This window comes from Pelodiscus sinensis, chromosome Z (genome assembly GCF_052426305.1).
Source record: "Pelodiscus sinensis isolate ZL-2025 chromosome Z, ASM5242630v1, whole genome shotgun sequence".
Taxonomy (NCBI): Eukaryota; Metazoa; Chordata; order Testudines; family Trionychidae; genus Pelodiscus; species Pelodiscus sinensis.
In genome coordinates, this window is record NC_143085.1 from 21,023,031 (window position 1) to 21,043,315 (window position 20,285).

Genomic DNA, 20,285 nt, shown 5'->3' on the forward strand with positions numbered 1-20,285 from the left:
GTGTTTCCACTTGGAAATGCACAAGAGCCCCCGTTGGGAACTTTTGTACATTTCAAAGCTGGCACGCCTGCATGCAGCCCAGAGTCAGCAGGACTTCCTGCTGGCCCGGATTTCCGCATTCTTCCTTTGAAATGTACATGAGCCCCTGCTGGGGCTGATAGAGGCAGCAAGAGGGGGTTGGGGGTGGGGGAATCGACTAGTCAACTCGACTATCCGATAAGTATTTGCTTATTAGATAGTCAACTAGTCCTTAACATCCTTAGTCCTAACCAAGGGTTCAAAATGTTTAAAGCACAATGAAGGGGAGTCCTAGCAATGAAGTGAGAACTTGGCTTTAAGCAAGAAAAGGATATAAATGAAACCCCTTCCCCAGCATAGGGACAAATTCTACTGCAAACATACAAGGCATATTGCTCAGCAAATATTAGCTCAAAACTCAGCTGACTGCTGGTAATAACATCAAATGCAAAGGCATCTAATTTTCAAGCATATACTCATCAAATAACTCCATTTTCCAACTGGGTGGGTCTGCGGTATTAGCTTTTTCCTGACAGATGACCAACTCAGATTTTCAAGTCAGAAGGGAACATTATAATCATTTTTCTGATTTCCTGCCCATCATAGCCCACAGAATCTCACCCATCCACTTTTGTAGCAGTCCCATAACCTTTGGCTGAGTTGCTAACGTCCTCAGATCTTGAGGATGTGATGTCTGAATATCAGAAATATACCAGTAATAAATCAGAGGTCTGTATTTGTAGCCAAGCACTTTATGAAGTTTTTACTCCTGGAATAACTCTCTGGAATAATATACATTCATGTTTATACAAATTGACCTGGGCTAACTCAGTAATATTTTTAGTGATTATTCCTTTATTTAACTTGTTCCAATTATATTTAATCTTCTAAAAATGACACATTTTGTAAAATACTACAAGTTCCAATTCTTTTAGTTCAACAGACCAATCTCTAAGTTAATTTTCCTTTTTCCATTTGTAAACTAAGATCTCACTTAGAATAAGTTCAGCAATTCTATACTAAAAACTCCCATATGGTACTGGAAGAGGAGGGAAGAAGAAGCAAATGGTCTCAATACGTGCCTCAAAGATTAAAATAGCTCCAAACTTTAAACACAAAATGAGTTAAAATATTTAGTTTTGAATTACTTCCAAATCTGAAGTGGTGAAGGGTTTTCAGAAAGGAATCAGGTGGAAGTAGAGAAAGAAAATGTGTTACTATCATTTTTTAGTGCTCTATATAATGAATATATAGGACTGCCAAGTGTTATCTGGAAATACTATTTACAGTAAAACATCCAATGCTCCGGGACTCCTGATGATCCGGCACCATCAGGAACCCGGAAGTGCTGGGGCAGCCGGACAGGCTTCCTCCTTTCAGCTGCTGCTGAAACTGACCAGAAGCTGAATCGGGGAAGCCAGGAGCAGAGCAGCTGGGGTGGCGCTACAAGACGGCGCTACAAGACCAACCCGGCAGCACCCCAGCTGCTTTGCGCCAGGCGTCGGGATTCAGCCACTGCTGAAACTGACCAGCAGCGTCAGTTTCACCAGCAGGCTGAATCCGGACGCCTGGGGCAGAGCAGCTGGGGTGCTGCCGGGTTGGTCTTGTAGCGCTGCCCCTTGGCGCTGCGGGACCAACCCGGCAGAACCCCAGCTGCTCTGCCCCAGGGGTCCCAAAGTCAGCTGCTGCTGAAACAGATCAGCGGCTGATTCCAGCTCTGCCCCGGGCTTCCTGGAATCAGCGGCTGAATCGGGGACCCCTAGGGCAGAGCAGCTGGAGTCTTGCCGGGTTGGTCCCGCAGCACCGTCCTTTGGCGTCCCAGGCGTCCCCAAGAGCAGCTGGGGTGCTGCCGGGTTGGTCCCACAGCCCCGAGGGGCAGCACTACGGGACCAACTGGGCAGTACCCCAGCAGTACCCCAGCTGCTCTGACCCAGGCGTCCCCAAGAGCAGCTGAGTTTTTAGTGCAGAAATATAGTCACTGAATCTCCTTTACCGGTTGAACTTCTCTAGTCCAGCATACTCTGGTCTTGCAACATCCATGGTCCGGCATGATTTCAGTTAACTAGATGTAGGGTTCCCAGGTATCTGGTTTTTGTCTGTACAGTCCGGTATTTGTGGCCTCTGTCTGATAAAAGAAAATACTGGACATATAAAATGTCCAGTATTTTCTGTTTTTCTCGACCGGAAGGCCAGCAGGGACACCCTCTGATGCGTCTGGCATGGGTGCGGGGGGATTTAAAGGTGCAGTAACCTTTTTTGTTTTGTTCAACAAGTTTGGTCCCCCGTTCCCTCCCCCCCCCAATCAATTTTTCCCCCTGCTACGTTTGGGATTTTTTTGTGAAAGTATCTGGCAACCCTAACCAGATGTCCAATTATCATGAGCGTGGCCAAGTTTCCCCACTATCTCAAAGTTTGTTTACAGCCACCAGTCCTGGTTCTCAGAATTCTGTGTTATGTAGGTCAAATTTACCCCTTAAATGTCTTATTCTAATAAACCATTAAGCAGTAAAAGTAGTAGCAATGCTGCTAGACACTACAGACCTCCTGAGGTTCAGCAAATTCTCTGGTGTGACATGGGTAAGGGGATAACGGTGCTGGATTACAGAGGTTCAACCTGTAATGTTTACTTTGATAGGTTTTGTTGCTTACGAAAAGTATTTGTTGAAAGTCTTTAAAATGCTTTCTTTCTACTGAGATAGTTTCTTAAAACTAAATATAATTTGTAGAAAGAGAATTCATTCCTATAAGTGAAAATACCTTTCCTATTCAAAGTTCACTTTCTACATGCTCACTGACTTTTCAATTAAAATAAAGATACAGGTTGAATCTCTAAAATCTGGGACTTTCTGGTCTCGCAACATTCATGGTCCAGCAGGACCATGGATATTGCTGGACCAGACTACCTCAGCTAGCCAGGTTCAGAAGCACAGCACGGGCTTGGCTAGCAGTGGGGAGTGCATCCCCAGCGGGGCTGGCATGGTGGGAAGCAAAGCCCTGGCCAGGGCTGACGGCAAGGAGAGTAGCCCCAGGCAGGGCTGGAGGCATTGGCACCAGTGGCCAGAAGCACAGCCCTGCCTGGAACTGACATGGTAGAGGCCACAGCCCCAGCCAGGGCTATAGGCAGCAGGGCCATCAGCCAGGAGTGCAGCCTGGCTGGGGCTGGTGGCGCTGGCTAGGCCTGGAGTCACTGGGGCCGGAAGCTGGGCATGCAGTTTTGGCTGCTGCCATGGGGGCTGCAGTCCCCGCTGGAGATAGAAGCAGTGGAGCCAGTCCCTGTCTGGGATGGCATGGTGAGGGATGCAGCCCCAGTCAGAGCTGGCACAGTGGGGAGCTGGAGACACCATACAGGAGCAGAGCCTACACCTTGGTACAGAGCCTTAACCTCCCCTTGTCCAGCAAACTCTGTGGTTCGGGACCACCCAGGTCCCAAGGGTGCCACACAAGGGAGGTTTGACCTGTACACTCAAAGATAAGGGTTAGAAGGTTGCAGATAAGTAACAGTAGAATATGCAGTGAAATAGGTTGATAAAATAGAGAAAGTCTGTATGTATTATAATTATGTTAAATTATAATTTAACATTTTAAAATATCATGACAAACATATGGCATAATAATCACAAATGTAGGTTTATACTAGAAGCCACAAGAGTTAAAACCTCCTTAAGGTTGACCAAGTGTTCAATAACAGTACTGCTGGTATTGCTGCAGGACTAAATCAGGTCAGTCCCTACCTATCCTGGCACCACAGAAGTGGCCAGCAAGTCCAGCTCCTAGGCTGAGTGGAAGGGAGTTCTGCGCACTACCTCTCCCCGAGCAACTCTCATGAACTAAAACTGGCCAGGAATGCCAGCCTTAGACTCGTTGCACCACTCGCCCCAGCTGCCAGAGATAGGCCTGTGCCACAACCCCCTGACACAGCCTAACATCCCCAAGCTCAGAGCTTGATCCCACCCCACAGCCCTCCCTCCCTTTGCACAACAATCCACTGACTTAACCAGCAGACCCTTTCCATACTCTGAATCCCTAGCCCCCAAGACTGAAGTCCTCTCCTACACTTCAAGTCCCTCATGGTATGTCTACACTACCACCCTAGTTCGAACTAGGGTGGTAATGTAGGCAACCGGAGTTGCAAATGAAGCCCGGGATTTGAATTTCCCGGGCTTCATTTGCATAAAGCCGGGCGCCGCCATTTTTAAATGTCTGCTAGTGCGGACTCCGTGCAGCGCGGCTACACGGGGCACGAACTAGGTAGTTCGAACTAGGCTTTCTAGTCCGAACTACCGTTACTACTCGTGAAATGAGGAGTAATGGTAGTTCGGACACCTAGTCCGTGCCGCGTGTAGCCGCGCGGCACGGAGTCCGCACTAGCGGACATTTAAAAATGGCGGCGCCGGGCTTTATGCAAATGAAGCCCGGGAAATTCAAACCCCGGGCTTCATTTGCAACTCCGGTTGCCTACATTACCACCCTAGTTCGAACTAGGGTGGAAGTGCAGACATACCCTCATTCTCCTCACCTTCTCCTACACCCCAAACTCTTGCCCCAACCCATCAAAAGTGAATGAGGGTTGGGGAGAATGAGACACAGAGAGAGAGAATGTGGTCGGCAGGGCCTCAGGGAAGGGGACGGGCTAGGGTATTCAAGTTATGTGTGATTAGAAAGTTGGCAACCCTAGACCTCCTGCCATGAGAAATTCTTCTCTTCCAGATTACAGCATCTCTCATGGAGTTTGACATGGAAAAAGACACATTGCTCTTAAATTCTATTATACTGATATTTTTAGTTAAAAATACAGAATAAAAGAACAGCTATCATTCTTTAAGTACCTCTGCCAGCCATGAAAAATGAAACATGCCAATATAAATTCAGAAGTCTATTAAAAATAGTTCACCTAAACCAAACCACACTCTGCTCAGACCATAGCACTGACCCCCCCTCAATCCTTCCAATTTTTCAACCTTCTTTATACACAACTGTCCACAGTGTTTAAATAAAATAGATGTGTTTTGCAGTTTGACTGGATTTTTTAACATACTACTGTTACAATCAACATTTACTAATGACTAGAGAAAAAAGTTTTACTGTATTATGTGAATCTGAGTACCATTTGTATAGTGATTTTCAGTTTCTAACCATCATTGTCTGCATTTTACACAGATGCTGATGGATATTTTTGATGTGTTAAGTTTTTGGTATATATTTTCTTTTGATGACTAACATTTTCTATGTGGTACAGAATTATTGTTTTAAGCAATTGTATTCCATGTTCATATTTATTAGTTACTATAGCAAAAGCCTGCATCTGTGACAGATATGCATCAGTGCACTAGAGTATAATGAATAATGCAAAAAGGATATGGCATTAAGTGATTCCATGATGCATTTTCTGAAGCAGTGCTACTCATTTTCAGGATGAAAAGACATAAATGACCATAAATACTTACATGAATATAAAAACAAGGTTTTAAAAACAAGCTACATCAATGTTTTGTTTATCCACACTACCAGTATTTTTGCATGTATAAAAGTAACATCAAACATGAAATGGCTCAATGGCATCTAAGCCTCTTAAGCAGGCCTCGGCAAAATACAGATCCAGCCCGCCAAACCACCAGATCTAGCCCGCGGAGGCAGTGGGGAATCCCAGGCAGACTCCCCAGCTTGCCATGCGTGCCGTACAAAAATGCAGCTGCAGGGTTGTGTTTCTATTTTAAAACTGGAGCAGAGGGGGGAAGTTTTAGGAGCCCACCCGATCCCAGCACATTGGCAGAAACCAGCCAATGCGAGCTGCTTGTTGGAGTAACAAACAGCCAAGAAGAACCATGTCTCCGCTCCTCAGCTCAGTTATTCATGAAGCACATGGCCAGGCAGGCAGGAAAAACATTTTAAGTCTGCAAGCAGGCAGGTTAGTTTGGCAGCTGACAAGTAAGTCTGTTGGCCACAGCCTGCTTCTGGCACCTCAACCCTTTCCTGCCCCAACGCTCTGCCAACCCCCACTCAACATATCCAAACTCTGTCCCTCTGTTACACCCATATCCCCTCCCAGATCTGGCACCCCAATATCCTGCCCCAGATCACAATCCCCTCTTACCCTAGGTCACATCCCAAACCCCTGCACTCTAGTCCGCTGCCCTAGGTCACAACCGCCTGCTTCATCCCAACTCCCTCCCAGACTTCAGTCTCACTCCTGAATCCCAGTTCCTTATCCCAAACTGCATTCTGCACCCAACCTCCCTTCCAGACCCCACATCTCCTCCATTAATATCATGGAAGAGTGCAGCCCTCGACTACTTTCCAAAATCTTGGTGTGGCCCTCCCATTAAAAATTATTGCTCACCCCTGCTCTAAAGTGATCACTTCAGTCAAATCCTTTCCAGTCAACACACAAAATAAACAGGTAAAAGCTTCCAACAGAAAACATAGTTAAGATCCCAAATAATTAAATTAAAATGAAGTCTTGTGTACAGTGTTTTTGAGATCTGAAAAATCCAGACTCCTTTAGGCAGTTCATTTTCAGTACTGTGGGGCCTACCTTGTTTAGCTTCCAACTCCTCTTGGGTAAGCTGAGGTTTTTTCTCTTCGGCAGCAGTACAGGGAGTGGCAAGTGCTGGATTGTTATTTGAAGCACTGCTAGCATTCTCCTGGCCTTCCTTGCCCTCTTCTTCCTCCTCATCACTGTCGTCATCTAATTTAACACGATTTTTCTCCAAGGGAAGGAGGTCATTTTCTTTGGCCTTGATTGCAAAGCTTATTGGTGCAAATGATGCTGTTGGATAAAGGGGTAACACTTTTACATATCATTAGGACAACTGTGGAAAGCAGGTTCAAGCCTTTTATTTTTAGTTATCTTTGGCAGATTAAATTCTGAAAGATTAAACAGGCCTGCCTCATTTTTTACAATCCTTTCCCAAAACACAGTCTGCTGTTAGTAGTACATACTATTCTGAAAAAAGGAAAAATTGTTGATTATTTCCTCCCCTCCTGTTTTCTAGCTGCTTCTATACATTTCTCGGCCTTTTTATTAGAAATGCATTTATATATTGTTTTCAGTATTCATCACAAAAAAATTAAATAAAACAAAATTTAATTTTAATGTCTGATCTAAAATAAAAACTTAAAAAAGCCCTTAGTGTTTATATAAGTTGAACCTCTAAAACCAAGGACTTTCTGGTCCAGCAACATCTGTGGTCTGGCAGGACCCCTGATACTTCAGAATCAGAGAGCCCCACCTGGTCAAGTTTCAGGGGTAGACTGGTGGGGGAGAGCGCAGCCCCAGGTGGGCGTGGTGGCAGGGAGTACATCCCCGGATAGGCTGGCATAGAGGCTATAGAGTTATGAAAAGTATTTTAAGATTTTTCTCCTCATGTTCTATTTATTCATTTTTGCTCAAATAAAAAAAATCACTTTCAGTCAGAGACTAAGTTTGGAAATGTTCAGATCAAAATATGAGTTTTATAAAGTTATAACCAATAGAAAAAAGGTGGAAAAAACTATGAAAACTCAAGTATACACATACTGTTGTTTATCATTACAATATAAATGCAAATATAGTTGCTCCTAGATTAACATTTTTGTTTCTAAACAAACTATATGGAACTGTTAAAGAATTTCCAGCCCCCGACAAAACAAGATAGTTTTACTTGGTTTTAAGAATATACTTAAAGTGTAATCATGTATTCTCTTTCCACAGTTTCTTTCTTGTTGAACCTACTTTCTCTAGTACCCCACCTCCTATTTACTATTTACTTTCTGTTGTCTCCTAATAGAGAGATTTCCCCCTAAAGCTTATTCACAGAAAGATTTGCTCACCAGGAGGATCTGCCACGCTAAAAAACTATTTAAAGATTTCTTTTAAACCACATGAAAATTAATTAGTTGTCTGTGGCATTCATTACATTTCAGTATAATGGAACTAAATGCAAAAGCACTTTTCCTTACATGCAAAATTTTAACCTGTATTATACACTGTGGAGATAGCACTAAGCTAGCCTTAAAGTATGTCAACTCCAGCTACATTATTTACATAGCAGGAGTTGCATACTTTCAGCCAACTTTCCACCTGCAATGTAGATCTGACCTGAGAAAGTTACAGCTTCTAGAAGCCTATAAAACATTTTTATTGTTCTGATTATCAACATAAAAATTCAAAATGGAAAGGTTGTAGTTCTTATTGCCACTCTCTAATATCAACAATCTACTAGGACTGAGGTCTTCCATGTGTCATCCTGCTGCCGTCTTTGAAATACTTGAATTGCTTTTATACATACACATTAACACAGTAAATTATTTCCAATGCTGAACTGAAAATTTCAACGTATAGATCAAGGTTTACGGAGAACAGACTTTGAAATTATAAGCTACAGATATAACAGATGTCAAGTAGTAGTAAACTGAAATTCCTTCTTGCCAACATTTGTATTTTTGAAAGTGTTTTTGTCCAAAACTGGGACAAAGTCAAAAATATTATTTTTTCATAGGAAAGGATTTCTAGAAAATAATTCATTTAGGAAAAACCAAAATGGAATTGGATTGGCCAACTGCTTGCCTAGAAAGCTCTCCTCCATTTCACTTTGTTTGAAATGATGGTTCCCAAACTGCAGGATTATGTCCATAGCCAGAGGCTGTCATTACAATTTTCTATGAAGTCAAAATCTTCCTGCAAAATATTTCAATGTTGCAAAAAGGGCATTTTCTACCTCCAGGTCCTTCCAACAGAAAATTCTCAACTAAGTCTAATTATAACAATGGTCAGCCACTTCTTTATGTTACTGACCAAATTTTAGAATAGGATTGCGGGTCCACAAGGGGATCTACAAAACCCATTACTGATTCCAATTCTACCTATAGCCAACACTAATGGCTAGGTTACAAGGAAAAGTAGGACTTGAGCTCTTTAAGGAGATAAATATGTTCATTTAATTAGGATACATTTGAGGTATTTAGTTGCATATTATGAACTATATTTACTTTCCAAATGTGTGGCTTGCCATTTATTAGTTCTTCATTTCTTCTCACTGTCTGCAGTAAGGATGTTAAGGACTAGTTGAGTATCCGATAAGCAAATGCTTCTTGAATAGTCAAGTTGACTAGTCGGTTCCCTCCCCTTGCTGCCTCTATCAGATAAAGGCAGAAAGGGAGGGGAGAAGGAGGGAGTACTTCAAAGCGGCAGCTCCGTGTGGTGCTGCTGCTTTGAAAACACCTTGGCGACGTTTCAAAGGGGCAGCACCACACAGCTAAGTGGGCTCCCTGCAGTGCTGGGGTCAGTTTGAGACACCCCAGCTGACGCTGGGTTCCATGGGACATTTCCAAGGAACCCGGGAGCAGTTGGGGAGTCCCCAGCTAACCCTGTGCTCTGCATGCTTTGAAATACCACATGCGGAGCCCAGGATCAGCTGGGAACTCCCTACCTGACTCCTGAGTTCTGTGGAAATGCCACATGGAGCCTGGGGTCAACTAGGAAGTCCCCAGCTGATCCTGTGCTCTGCGTGTGGCATTTCAAAGAGTGCAGAGCCCAGGGTTAGCTGGGGACTCCCTGAGTAGAGCCCAGGATCAGCTGGGGTGTCTCAAGCTGACTCCAGCGTCACATGGAGCCCGCTGGGTACTCTTGCACATTTCAAAGCTGACCTCCCAGTGGGAGGTCCTGCTGACTCTGGGCTCCATGCAGGTGCTTCCGCTTTGCAATGCACAAGAGCTTCTGGAGGCTCTTATGTATTTCAATGGGTAAGTGCCCTTGTAGAGCCCAGCATCAGTGGGCTGACTGGTCCACGCTGAAGTTCCGCGTTCCTCCTTTGAAACGAAGAGGCTCTTGTACATTTCAAAGGAGGAATGCAGAAGTGCCTATCGACTAGTCAAGCAGCTGATGAAAATTCCACCAACTACTTCACGAGTAAATTAACCGGTATTTAACACCCTTAGTCTGCAGTACTACCCTCTTATCTCATGTCTTAGCATAATTTGGAAGGGTAGGACTGAAGGTACCAAGAAGTTGGGGGAAGGGAAGAGAATCAATGTCTCCTTTGTTAGCAAATGAACTGAATTCTCCATGATTTTTTCTATGTAAACCCCATGGTATTTTATGCATGAACCAACCAAATGTTGTTATAGGTATATATTCTTACTCTGATCCTGCTGAGCCATAGAGCGTGTGATCAGATAGTCTGGAAGGCAATACTAGTGACTGATGAAGATATTTGTTATTGCAAATGTCTTCAGTGCTATATAAGATGATAACCCTCTGAGAGATGTTTTTAGATCATGGTAACTATTCATTGCCAGAGATGTTTTCTATAATGAAGATTTGTGTGCAAATCACTAAAGCTTATTTACAAGATATGCTGCGGTACCAGATATCTTCAGTGTACCAATTAAGTATATTAAGATACCTTAAAAGGAATTCAACATGTGAATTGGTTATGAGTAAGAAATTTACTTTGGTCTAGATGGGTATGGGGAACCTACAGTTTACAGGTTACCTGTGGCACACAGCTTAATTTCATCTGGCTCATTGCAAGTCTTTGCCTGCCCCCACCTCATGGGGCTGGAGCCACAAGCGCTGGCTTCACCGACACAGGCAGAAGCCCCAAGCCTCTGTGGCCACCTCACCCCTCTGGGCAGATGAGTTACATGTTTTATATTTTTCACTCTAAAAACCAAAATCTAAATTAAGTTCCTTTTTAATTTGTGTGTAGACCAGGGCTCGACAAATACTGGAAAACCCTACTCGCCAGACAAAAAAGGGACTCGCCACCCACCCCCCCAAAAAGTGTTTTTTTATAGCATTAATTCCTAATAAGAAAGAGAACAGTAATTACTAATAAGTTAATAATAAAAATCACCCAAGTTATTATTAAATATCTTATAAACCTCTACCTTTTCCCTCTGCTGCCATGTCTCCTCCCCTTGCTCCATCATCTCCCCTGGTGCCTGCTGCCCCCCAACCCCTCACCCTCTCCTGCTGTCCTGACTCCTGCCCTTCTCACTGCCCTCAGCCTTCCTGAGACCTGCCCCCCTCCATTAGCCCTTCTCTCCCTACTGTGCCCACTCCTCCAGTAGCCCCACTCTGATCATGTGAGCTACCCCTCCTCATCCCCTCTCCTAACACCTTCCTCTACATACCTGCCCTGCCTCTCTCCTCTAGTGCTGGTGCCTCCCGTGCAGGTGTCTGCCCTTCTGCTTCACGCCCAGAATCTCCTGGCATCTGCACTCTCCTGGTGCCTCCCCCTTCCCTCACTGCCCCTACCCTCTTTGCTCTCTTTTTCCATGATGCCCACCCCCTCACTACCCTCTGCCCCCGTTCCCCTCATACCCGTGCTCTCACACATGACTTGCTCCATCCCCGCCTTCCTCATGCCCACCCCTTCTTTCTAGCCTTCTCCCAGAACCTCCCTCTCCCCCCTCTAGCCTCCAGTACCCTTACTCTCTCCTCTCCCAGCATCACCCTGTCTCCCCTATCACTCACACTTCCCCTCCTGCCCTTTACCTCATTGTCTGTACTTGGCCCCCTGGCATCTGTCTTTCCTGCACCCTTGTTCCTTGGTACCTTCCCTTTCTTCATTATCTTCTTCTCCTGACCTCCTCTTCTCCCCTCCCATCAGCCCAAGCCCCTTCCCCATATTTTTCCCCTTCCCTCCCCTCCCCACAGTCCAGTCCAGCCCAGCCCAGCTCCTTCCCCTCACCCAGGGCCAGCTCTAGGTTTTTTGCTGCTCCAAGCAAAACATTTTTGGCTGCCCCTCCCCCTTTCTTTGTTGTCTTTTACATATGTTTGCATTTTGCAATGGGTTTTCTATTTGATTTCATTTTTGCCCCGGCATTTTAGCCCTATAAATAGCAAATAGCATTTTCATTTGTTTTTTTCCATAAAGGCAAAGGCGCTTCAAGTGAACTCCCCCTTTCACTCACTGCTGGATCACAGCAGCCTTTTCCCTGCCCTGTTCAGCCCCTCCCTATGGACAAGCACCCCATCACTCCCGACCCACAGGGGAAAAGGGTGCAGGGACAGCACAGAGCCAGAGGGGTGCAGGGAACAGTGTGTGGGGGGGTACAGGGGTGGCATGGGGAACGGGAGGCACAGAGCCAGAGGGCCACAGGGTGCGGTGGAGGCACGGGGAATGGGATGGGAGGAATGGGAGGGGCAAAGAGATTGGGGTCTAGGGGCAGCGCAGGGAATGGGCAGCACAGAGCTGAGGGGGCAGGGATCTGAGGGGAGCATGGTGTAAGGGTGGCACAGAGCCAGAGAGTCGCAGAGAAGGGGGAGAGCAGGGGATCCGGGGTACAGGGGAGCAGGGGTGGCGTGGGGAATGGGCGGCGCGGAGACAAAGGGGCGCGGGGTGGGTGCAGCGACCCAGGTGGTCTGCCGGGAGCGGTCTCTCACTGGCAACGGGGTTGGAGCCATGGCAGGACTGGAGCCGGCGGGGTGGGGCCAGAGATGAGCTGCCGCGGCCCTTTAAAATCAGTGGGGCCATGTCACACCAGTGATCTGGCATCTGCCGGCGTCACACCATCTGGCTCGTGCCACGCCTCCTCACGCTGGAGCTGCACACAGGCAGCCCGGTGCTGAGAATCACTGGGCTTCCCCTTCCCGGCGGCACTCCACTCCTCTGCCTGGCCAGCGGATCGGATGGGGCCGCGCTGCCCGTAGTGCGGCCTTTGGCCAGCCCGTCACAACTGCCCACCAGGCCAGTCTGCTCCTGCACTTGCCAGCTGATAAAATCTACTCGCCATGGGCAAGTGCATTTGTCGAGCCCTGCCTATGATCGATTTTCTCTCTGGACAATTACCTTTGATAGAAAAAAAAGGGGGGGGGGGGTTCCTCACCCATCCTAGACAGTATATAAAGAGTTCATGGAAGTGTATTTGGAATGAATCAAGAAGTGAAGTCATTTCTCCTGATTTGGTATGCATAGACTCTATTCTGAAATTAGGGATGTGAATGTTTAACTGGTGGAGGTTGGAGCAGCTACTGCCTACCACGGGCAGGGAACTACTCTAGCCCTGCCAGACAGGGAGGGGCGCTGTGGATAGTGACTGCTCTGTCTGGGCTGGAACAGCCCCTGTCAGCGGCAGACCTGAGCACCCTGCAGGCAAGGGCTGTTCCAGCATCTATGGAACAGGCAGTGGCTGCCACAGCATCCCGGCCAGAATAGCCGCTGTCTGTGACAGGCCCTGGCTCGCCACAGGCAAACGCTGCTCTAGATTGGCAAGAGCAGTCCCTTATCTGGTGCGGGAGGAGGGGGGGAGAAGAAGCTGCAGCTGAAGTGCCCCCTCCCACCCTTTTAATTGGTTAACACTTTAAACAATATGTTTAAACGGGTATTTACATACCTACTTGAAATATGTCTATACTGCAGCATAGATAGGGGTGTGGGTCTGTTATCCATGTACATACACAGGTAGCCTGACTGAGCTGCTATCTTTGCTGCCCTGGCTAAGCTGTTATTTTTCGCGCACTAACTGAAGCAGAGCTAAGCAGAGTTTCTATCCATGCTGGAAAACACACTCCCAGATGTCCAGCAGACATACAAGAAAAGAAAAGAAAGTTCCAGAATTGGCTACAACTGGTGGTAAGGGCCATCTCACGCAGACTGGGAGAGGCTTTAATAATGACAAGTAACTCTGCTGAGCACAGGCAAAAACAGTTTGAGCGTACAGAAACAGGAAACAGCTGCTGAATGAAAGGACAGGACTTAGATGAAGGGGATGGAGGAAAAGGTCTTGTCATTGGGAAAGAAAAGCCTAATCATTCCTTGCTGGAAGAAGTGTAGCCACATGATAGTTCTTTGGAACACATGGACATTTTTATGGCTTTTCTGCTTTTTCCTGAAGCTAGTTTTGGTCTTATGTGGAACTGTTTAGGGTGGCAGACATTGACAGAGATGCTCCCTGGGTTGTTGGACAAGGGCTCAGCCATACTTGATGGGAGGTAAAAGGGCTGAATCTGATGCTTCTGGGGCAGGCCTGCAGTGGAGAAGACCCTGGCTCCCTGAAAAGACATCCTCAGTTTTCCTAAGAAGGGCATATAGCCCAGTCCAAGACTCTATCAAGGTTCCCAATAGCTCAAAAAATTCTAGGAGGAAAGCAGTGCCAGAAGAGTGAAGGAGACAAGTCAATTCAAATAATAGGAATAATTCAAATATTAGGAATAATTACTTGAAGCCTCTGAAAGAAAAGGGCTGGTCTATGAATGAGACTTGCTACCTTTTGAAGGACCTTGGTCTGGAGACGGAACATCTTTTCCTGACAGATATTGTTTCTCTTCCCTCTAGCCCCCAGAAGGTTCAGCCTCCACCAGAAGGATGTGTCTAATAACTGCCCTTTGGCATCTATGGAAGAAAAATTCTCAAAAGCTCTGTTTTTGCTAAGATGGCTGTATAATGTCTTTAATTACCCCAATAAAAAAAGCCCCACAGATTTCTGTAGGCCTTTGCAGTTCACAATTTGTTCTCTATCCTTGCATTAAGATTTTACTGTTAAGGACATGAGAAAGCACTGACAGCTGCTGTGTTTACCCATTTGTTTAGCATAAACCATATGGAAGCTCAAGGATTTGGTCTAAACAAGATTATTAAATTGTACATTAGAAATAATTTATATGTTAAACAATTTAAGAGTCATGTCAACAAAACATCAAGAGACAATTATGCTATACGTGTTTTTATCTTTGTAGGAAGCTTTAAAAAAAAAAAAAAAAAAAGAGGGAATTTTTTTTTGCTCCCTTTTGAAATAAATCAAGTAAATGGACATCAGCAGCCCAGGAAACAGACCCTTCAATGGAAATATGTATACCACAAAGACTTGATATATTTCAACTCCACTAACTGACTTTGAAAGTTTGGTCTGAAATGTATTTCCCCTATGTCCTCAAATGGCTAAAATTTCACATGAAAAAAATTCATCTAGTGTTGAACAGACCTCTCCTTCAGAAGGCTTTTTCTCCCAGTGAATGATGAGATAAGTAATTATGGAAAATGACCTTAATATACTTCCAATATTTGCAGTTTCAACTAGACTACAGCATTTTCCAGATGAAATAATCAGACAGAAGTCTTAAGAATTCCATTCTACCCGCAACTTTATTTTGCCCAGTGCTTTCAATTATTAGTTTAAACAAGACAGACTTATGTCCTTATATTTTAAAATTATATAGCAATGGCAAAAATAAAGTTCCACTAAATTCAAATGCTCACCATATAACAAAATAGTCTAGTGCTGAATAACTCAATGTATTAAAAATTCTCTGCTATTTATTGTCCAATAATATACATATAAAATGCAAACAGCTTCAATCACTGGAAAATTTTGAGGACAGTTATACTTCCTTGTTGTGCTTACGATAATTCAATACAGTTTCTTGTACAGAAAAAGTTGATAATATATATAAGGGATACCAATGTTAGGGGGAAGGGAGAGAACATTTCATAAGGATAGCTTTCCTTTTGCCAATACAAACTACTTACAAAAATGTGAATTATTTTTGCAGGCATAAATCAGGTAGTTAGAAGTACATTAATTCATATTTAAACATATCATTTAGGTTTTGAAAACAAAGGTCCACAAATATATGCAGGCTAAGACTTCGCTCATCTGAAAATTTATCCCATGGTTTCTAAATTTAAGAATGAACCACAGAATACCACTTGATAACATTTAGAAATTTAACTTTGAACATGTTTAGTATGGACATATAAATGAATATCCACACAATATTAAGTAACTGGTCTATAAATATTAGTTGATTTTACATACTAGTTTTCAACAGTATAGAATTCAGCTTTCCTCAAATTTTTTGACATTCAAGTTATTATCCTCCTGGGCTTCAAACTCAAAAGTCTGATATACTGAAATAATCATATTATTCAATTCAGTGCTGTCTGATGCCTTAGATTAAAGTCTTTTCCTTGCTAATTATACATTTGTTTTAAATGCAACATACCTTTCACTAATTTACCATCGCTGATAGTTTTACTGACAGAGGAATCCTTTTTAATTCCTGGAATGCCCACAGTACCCATTTCAGATGCCTCTTCAGAACTGTGATCATCCAGAAACTGAGTTTCACCTTGTGTGTCAGAAGCAGCATCTGCTGGAACTTCTTCTGATAAAGATACACCCTTTTCAAACAAAAATTCAAAAAGTTAATGACCACAGCTAATTGCTGTAAATAACAATGTCTGACATGCAATCCACTTACAATGTATGGTGTAAAGCTAATTGCCCAAATGGCTTTGCCCTTTTCTAGGACATTTTAAAGATAAGCTCAGTGTTTTCTACAAAATGAAAAGAAAGCATGGCAAGAGGCACAGAATATATCCTTTGTTTGTCCTTACATATAGCTTTGATGACTCCAGCATCTTTCCTTTGGCTTCAGATACATACAACTATTTTCACTAATACTGCTTCATTTATTTCTTTGAAAGATCTATTAAAATCAATGTTACTTATTCTTCCTCAACCCACTCACAACCTATTAACTATCCCCTCGCCTGAGCACTGTTAAAGGAGGGAGAGCAATGCAAGTTGTAGCACATCCATCACTGAAAATGCTCTACCACAAGTTGTCACCGCATCAAACTGGGGAGATACTTGGCTCAAGCGCCTTAGCAGATCACAAATGTTAGTCTCAATTAAGGGGGAAAAGGAATATTAAGGGCTTTAAAGTGACACCAATAATTTCAAACCATGTGTCTTCCACTGAAATACATGGATTCTTCTTTTCCAACCTCTAAATAAATCAATAATCCCATACATGATACAACTCCACTGTTCTTTAATTTAATTAGTTTGAGTTACACAGCTGAACTCTACAAAAGACAAAAATTCCATTTTACAGCAAATTTCAAGATTTTCAAATTTGTTGTTGTTCTGCATTATAATGAAAACAATACCTTTTGAAGCTTTGGTGAACAGAATTATGTCAGAACATTTTTCAATAAAAAAAGGAAGCAGTTACTCATCTTATGCAGTAACTGATGTTCTTCAATGTGTCTGTCTGTCTGAGGGGGTTTCACTTATGGCATGCACAAGCATGTGCCTTCAACTGGAGATTTTCAATAGAAGTGTCCATTCAGTCCACACGAGGGCTTACATCCACCTACCACCTACTGAGGAAGTATAGGGCTGCGCAGGCGAACCACCCTTCTGTATCTGCTCTACTATGAAGTCCCATGGAGGAAATAAAGAAGTGAGCGAGTAGTGAAGCACTCATGTGTACACTCTCAAATTCAAGTTAGTGCACACGGCAAGTAATCACATTTTCTTTGAGTGGGGTACTTTCCCTAAAGGTACTCCATTCAGGAAATTAAGATCCCAAGAGAAAGGAACAAACTTCTGTGAAGAGTCTAATACAGAACTGCATTTCCCACTGCAGAATCTGATCAAAAGCACAGTGCATGGATTGAAATCCCAGCTGATATGAATACAGACTGAGGTCTCAAAATGAGACAGCACTTCAGAAAGAGATGATGCTGACAGTCTCATAACATCGCAATATTAAAGTCTACAGGTGGAGACTAGATCATTTGGCTCTTTCCCCTAGGGATGTTAAATTATGATTAATCAGTTAATCGAGTCCTGGATGGAATTTCCATCAGAGACTCAATTAGTCGAGAAGGGGGGCAGCTCGCTCTTCTGTGGCACCTCTGCCTTTGAAATTTATAAAAGCTCCAGTACATTTCAAAGGGAGAGATGAAGTGGGTTCCTGTTGCCTATCTCCCTTTGAAATGCACAGGAGCAGTGGGTGGACAGCAGGAACCTGCAGGCGGCTCTTGTACATTTCAACGGGAGAGGAGCAGCAATCAGGACCCACATGAGTGAGACTGTTTCAATCCCCACTCGCACAATTTCCCTGCTGCCCTCTGCATCCCGTTAAGTTGGCTCCCCCTAACACCAGGCCCCTCCGTTGCTGTCTCACTCTGATAGATGCAGTGGGGAGGACGGTGGGAAGTGAATAGTTGCGTACATCCCTCCTTTTCACAATGAAAATAAAAAGAAAAAGGAGTGCCCTTCTGATATCCAAGGTACATAAGACAGCTTCCTGCTTAGTTTGACATGATTTCAGGAAAAAGACATCATGAAATAAAAGGTTAGAAAGACAATGTATCTTTTATGGAATCAATTTCTGTTGTTGAAAGAGACACACTTTTAAGCTTACAGAGAATTCTTCTTCAAGACAGGAAAGGTATTCAGGGTATATCTACACCTAAAATGCTGCAGTACAGCTTTTCCACTGTAGCCCGCCACTGCAGACAATATCTACACTCTGGAGAGGGATATGTAAATAATACACTCTGGGGAGGGATATATAGATAATTCACATCCTCAAGCCGTGATAGCTAAGTCGACGAAAGAATTCTCCTGTCAATGTGGCATTGTCAACACTAGGATTAAACTTATGTAGCCAGGATTTTTTCATCTCTTTTCTCTGAAAGATAAGCCATACTTAAGTAACGGCTAGAGTATATCAGGCCATGGAGTGCCAAAGTGAAATACAAAGTGGAAAATTGTTTTGCATAAGTTGTTGACATATATTGTAAGAGACCTGCGGTACCTCTGTTGAATGGGCAATATGTTACCAAGAATCATCTTAGGAGCCACACTTGGAATCACAAAGCATCCAAACTTGAATGAAGGGCATGAGAGTATTCTAACAGGTGGCAACTGATTGGAAGTCTCAATGTTGGATGAGAAGCAACACAAACTAGTTAAGGATACCAAACCTGTCTCAGCTGTCAGTGCAATCAAAATGTCCTAGTCTTGTTAGTCTTTAAAGTGCTACATTGTCCTGCATTTTGCTTCAGCTACCCCAGATTAACACGGCTACATTTATATCACTAGTTTTGTTTGATCTTGTTGAGAACTGTCAAGAGCAAGAGTGTTTGTGGAAAAGCATAAAGATGTGGCTCTTCATCCTAGTGATTAAGGATCAAAATCACCTCTCAAGCAGAATTTCTTGAAATCTGCACCAGCTGTGATGGTAAAAAGGCCCACTACCAGAAATCCCATGGTTAGAAATATTTTGAGGAATTGTGAATCCACTCTGAATTCAAAACTTTGGGATAAGCTCTTGCTGAGATCATTAGTCATGGTGTTCTATTTACACAAGGTGAGAAACTGAAATGGTTATCTGGTTAGCTATGGAACAGTTTGAGAGAAGGAGACAGATGATGAGGATGATGACTGACTAAGAACATACAGGTCACATTGTCAAGACCTTGACAGATGTGGCTCTGATTAGTGGAAAAAAAACAGAAAGAAATCTTAGAAGGGAAGCAACTGATCCTGAGAGGAGTCCCTGAAAAGGGACAGGGAAGAGGGAACGAGAGGAAGGAATGGAGGGCAAACAGAATAACTAGATGTTATGATCTGTAGTAGCCATATATCAAATGTTTGTTCTTCTGATGCAGATTGAAAATGGGAAAATGCCCAAAGGGAAGATTTAAGAATACTGTCAAGTAGAAGGTTCAGATTCTCAACCAAACTGTTAAATGACAAACATTTAGACAACACAGGTGGCTCAAAAGAATTGGTGGTGGAAAGAGCTGGCTTTTTTGAATACCTTGTATCTTAGCCGGTGGTTCAGGTGGTCTAGGGAAATTAGGAAAGCAAAGCAGTCTGAGATCTCTGTGCTATTTGAGACATGCTACATTTTCTGTTATTTAGAGATATAAAAAGTTCAGGGTATCAAAGTATGGCTCTCAATCTTTCAAGGTGTCAAGTGAGCTATCTTCACATTCTGAAAACTAGCAATCATAAAAAGGAAGGCCCTCTATAGTATTCTGTACCTCCTTAATGAACATGGACACATGAAGACAACATGCTTGTTACATGATTAGTGGAAAAGGACTAAGCTGTGGTATAGTTCTACAACTAAGGAGATCTGAAACAGTGTTTTTGCTGAGATGCACTTCATTAATGATGATATTCAATTGTTTATGAAGACTCTCTAGTAAAAGTTCAATAAAGTTGTTAAGCACTTGATTCACTGTACTGAACTGTAATGCAGGGGAGGAATAACTCTTACAATCAAAGAAATCAAGCAGATTTCTGAGATTAGGGGTACACTTACTATTGTGTTATCTACTACGATCACTGAATTATAGCCACTACCAGGGAATATGATGTTGGATTTGAAAATAAAACTCTGAATCCCCAGTTGACAAGCTGTTTTTCAGCAGCATGTTTACAAGTAGGAGGTGATGTAGCTGGAGCAGGGGCGGGCAAGATGCAGCCCGCCAAACCTTTTGATTCAGCCCATGCCTGACCCTGTGGCATAA

The 20,285-nt window shown here is 43.6% G+C and overlaps 1 protein-coding gene across 6 annotated transcripts in view; it reads right to left on the reverse strand.

The window, feature by feature from the left end:
- Positions 1 to 20,285, reverse strand: part of SFSWAP (splicing factor SWAP) — a 144,582-nt gene that overhangs the window by 56,925 nt on the left and 67,372 nt on the right. For all 6 annotated transcript variants that reach the window (XM_075898415.2, XM_075898417.2, XM_075898416.2 and 3 more), the window contains exons 11-12: positions 15,947 to 16,124; positions 6,551 to 6,784 (exon numbers count right to left, since the gene is read on the reverse strand). In XM_075898415.2, coding sequence (XP_075754530.1) covers positions 6,551 to 6,784; positions 15,947 to 16,124 — 412 coding nt within the window. The remainder of the gene's footprint in view (positions 1 to 6,550; positions 6,785 to 15,946; positions 16,125 to 20,285) is intronic.